The sequence below is a fragment of the Gekko japonicus genome, unplaced genomic scaffold (genome assembly GCF_001447785.1).
Source record: "Gekko japonicus isolate JY-2015 unplaced genomic scaffold, Gekko_japonicus_V1.1 scaffold1918, whole genome shotgun sequence".
In the NCBI taxonomy this organism is placed as follows: Eukaryota; Metazoa; Chordata; class Lepidosauria; order Squamata; family Gekkonidae; genus Gekko; species Gekko japonicus.
In genome coordinates, this window is record NW_015174895.1 from 182,577 (window position 1) to 184,834 (window position 2,258).

At 46.0% G+C, this 2,258-nt stretch overlaps 1 protein-coding gene across 1 annotated transcript in view; it reads right to left on the reverse strand.

Annotated features, from left to right (window-relative positions):
- STK17A (serine/threonine kinase 17a) overlaps positions 1-1,866 on the reverse strand; it is a 31,866-nt gene extending 30,000 nt beyond the window's left edge. The window contains exons 1-2 of the mRNA XM_015424959.1: positions 1,814-1,866; positions 50-146 (exon numbers count right to left, since the gene is read on the reverse strand). Coding sequence (XP_015280445.1) covers positions 50-146; positions 1,814-1,866 — 150 coding nt within the window. The remainder of the gene's footprint in view (positions 1-49; positions 147-1,813) is intronic.
- Positions 1,867-2,258: the final 392 nt, after the last annotated feature.

Consider the following 2,258-nt stretch of genomic DNA (forward strand, 5'->3'; position numbering starts at 1 on the left):
GGGGGAAGGGAGGAGAGGCAGCTGCAGGGACACGCCCCAACCGCCTCACCTGCGCGGCGGCGAAAGGAAAAGGAGGGAGGGGCGTGGCCTTTGGCGCGAGGCCTCTTGGGGAGCGCGAGCGGCTCTCGGCGGTTGGGAAGCGCCGCCTGCCGGCGGAAGAGGGCGCGCGCTGAAGCTGACGGGAGCCGATTCTCTGTCATAAACTTCTCAAAACACGGGTGGTGCTGGAGACCAATGTTCCCTCTAAGATGTGGAGTCTTGTGAGCAAAAATTCTACTTTGTGAGCTACCGGCATTAAAGTTGTGAGCGAGCGATTTGGCTACTGCATAAATTAGTTTGCTCTGGAGCCATCCTTCCTGAGCCAAGACAATAATGTGTGAGCCGGAGGCTAAAAAACTATGAGCTAGCTCACACTAACTCAGCTTACAGGGAACACTGCTGGAGACAGAGAGGGAGAGACTCAGTGGCCCAATCTGCATTTAATATTTGCGCAGTTGTTTTACCAGACCCACACTGGAACGTAAAAAGATGCAGTTCAAAACCAGATTCAACTACCCCGGCCAAACACCATACTGACTACAGTTACCCCGGAATGGCCCTAAAACAGCCATAAATCTATGCAGACAGCCACCATAAAACCAGAGATCAAGCAAAGTGAAAGCAGCACGCAGTCTGGACACTGCCATAAATGCCACACTCAATCAAAGTGAAAGTGGCATGCAATGTAGACGGGAATTTCTATTCCAGTGTGGGTTTGGAATAACAGTAAAGCAAATGCTAGAGGCAGACTGGGAGTGTGTCCAGCTTCGAGAGAAGAGAGCTGGGTTCAAATGCTTACTGCTGAGGGGTAGCCCTCTTCCTCCTTTGCAACAAAACAAAAGCCCAGGGGTCCCTTAAGGGCTAAGGTTTATTTCAGTTCGAGCTTTCCTGAGTCAGAGCCCCCATTCTGAAATTTGCTCTGTAAGTAGGCCCCACATCACTTCCTTTACACATGTCTGAAAGAGTGAGGTCTGACTCAGGAAAGCTCGTGTTGAAATAAACCTTGAACAAAGTTTGAGTCCAGTGGCACCTCTAAGACCAAGAAAGTTTTATTCGGAGTATAACTTCGTTCTGTTACCTCAGACCAACATGGCTACCCCACCAAAAATTATCCAAGTAGTATTTCAAGAGTAGGTGCATTGCAGTGCAATCTATGTACAGTTACTCCAATCTAAGCTCACTGAAGTCAAGTTGTTCAAACTGCTCTGTCTTTGCAGGGGATTGCATTTGCAGTGTGATGTAGCAAAAATATAAATAAACAGGAGGAGAAGCACAACATTTCATTCCAAGATAATGTTTCCTAGTGCTCACTTCAGATGCAATGAGTAGATTTAGTCCACAAACATTTATCCTAGAATAAACAAGTGTTGGTCTTTAAGGAGCCATGCACTTAAATGGGGCACTTTAAAGACTAAGCCAAGAGGCCATGAAAAACTAGTCATTTTATCAAAGTGGTTTGTGAGGCTCACTCAGGAGCATTTAGTCCACAAAAGCTTTGGCTGGAATGAAATGTTAGACTTTAAAGTACCACAAGACTCCCTTATTTTAAAAGTTACCACTAGACTCATAGTCAGCAATGACACTCGTGGGTGGCATGCACCAATTATTTTTCCTCCTCAGCATAACCCTGCCCTAACTAGGTCAATGTGCAGAGAAAATTTTTTGGCATGCGGTTTTTCTCTTCACCCTTGTGTGATAAGATCCAGCTGCCCAGATTTCCCTCCCTGATTGAATGGTTAAAGGTACAGGCACCTCACTTTTATTTATTTAGTACGTTTTCCTCCGAGGAACTTTCAGGATGGTGTACCTCATATTCCCCACTTCCATTGCATCCTCACAACAACCCAGAAGAGCTTTTGGAGGTGGAGTCAGTTGTGCAGCACCATGTGACACCAATATATTTATTTTATTTATTTAAAACCTTTATATGACATCTTCCCACCCAAACAGGGTCTCCAAGGCGGCAGACTTCAAAATATTAAAACATTTCAACATTAAAATACATTTGAAAATGAAGTATAACTGGAAGTGATGTCAAGGCTTTGCTACATAACACTCTAGCAAGACCCCCCCCTCCATGGTATCACCATGGCTGCAACATCACTCCTCCCCCCACTTTCTCTCACTGTTGTACCAGGTGACCAGAGGAAGGAGGTGGGGGAAGGTCTTCCACTGAGAGCCAGTTTGGTGTAGTGGTTAAGTGTGCGGACTCTAATCTG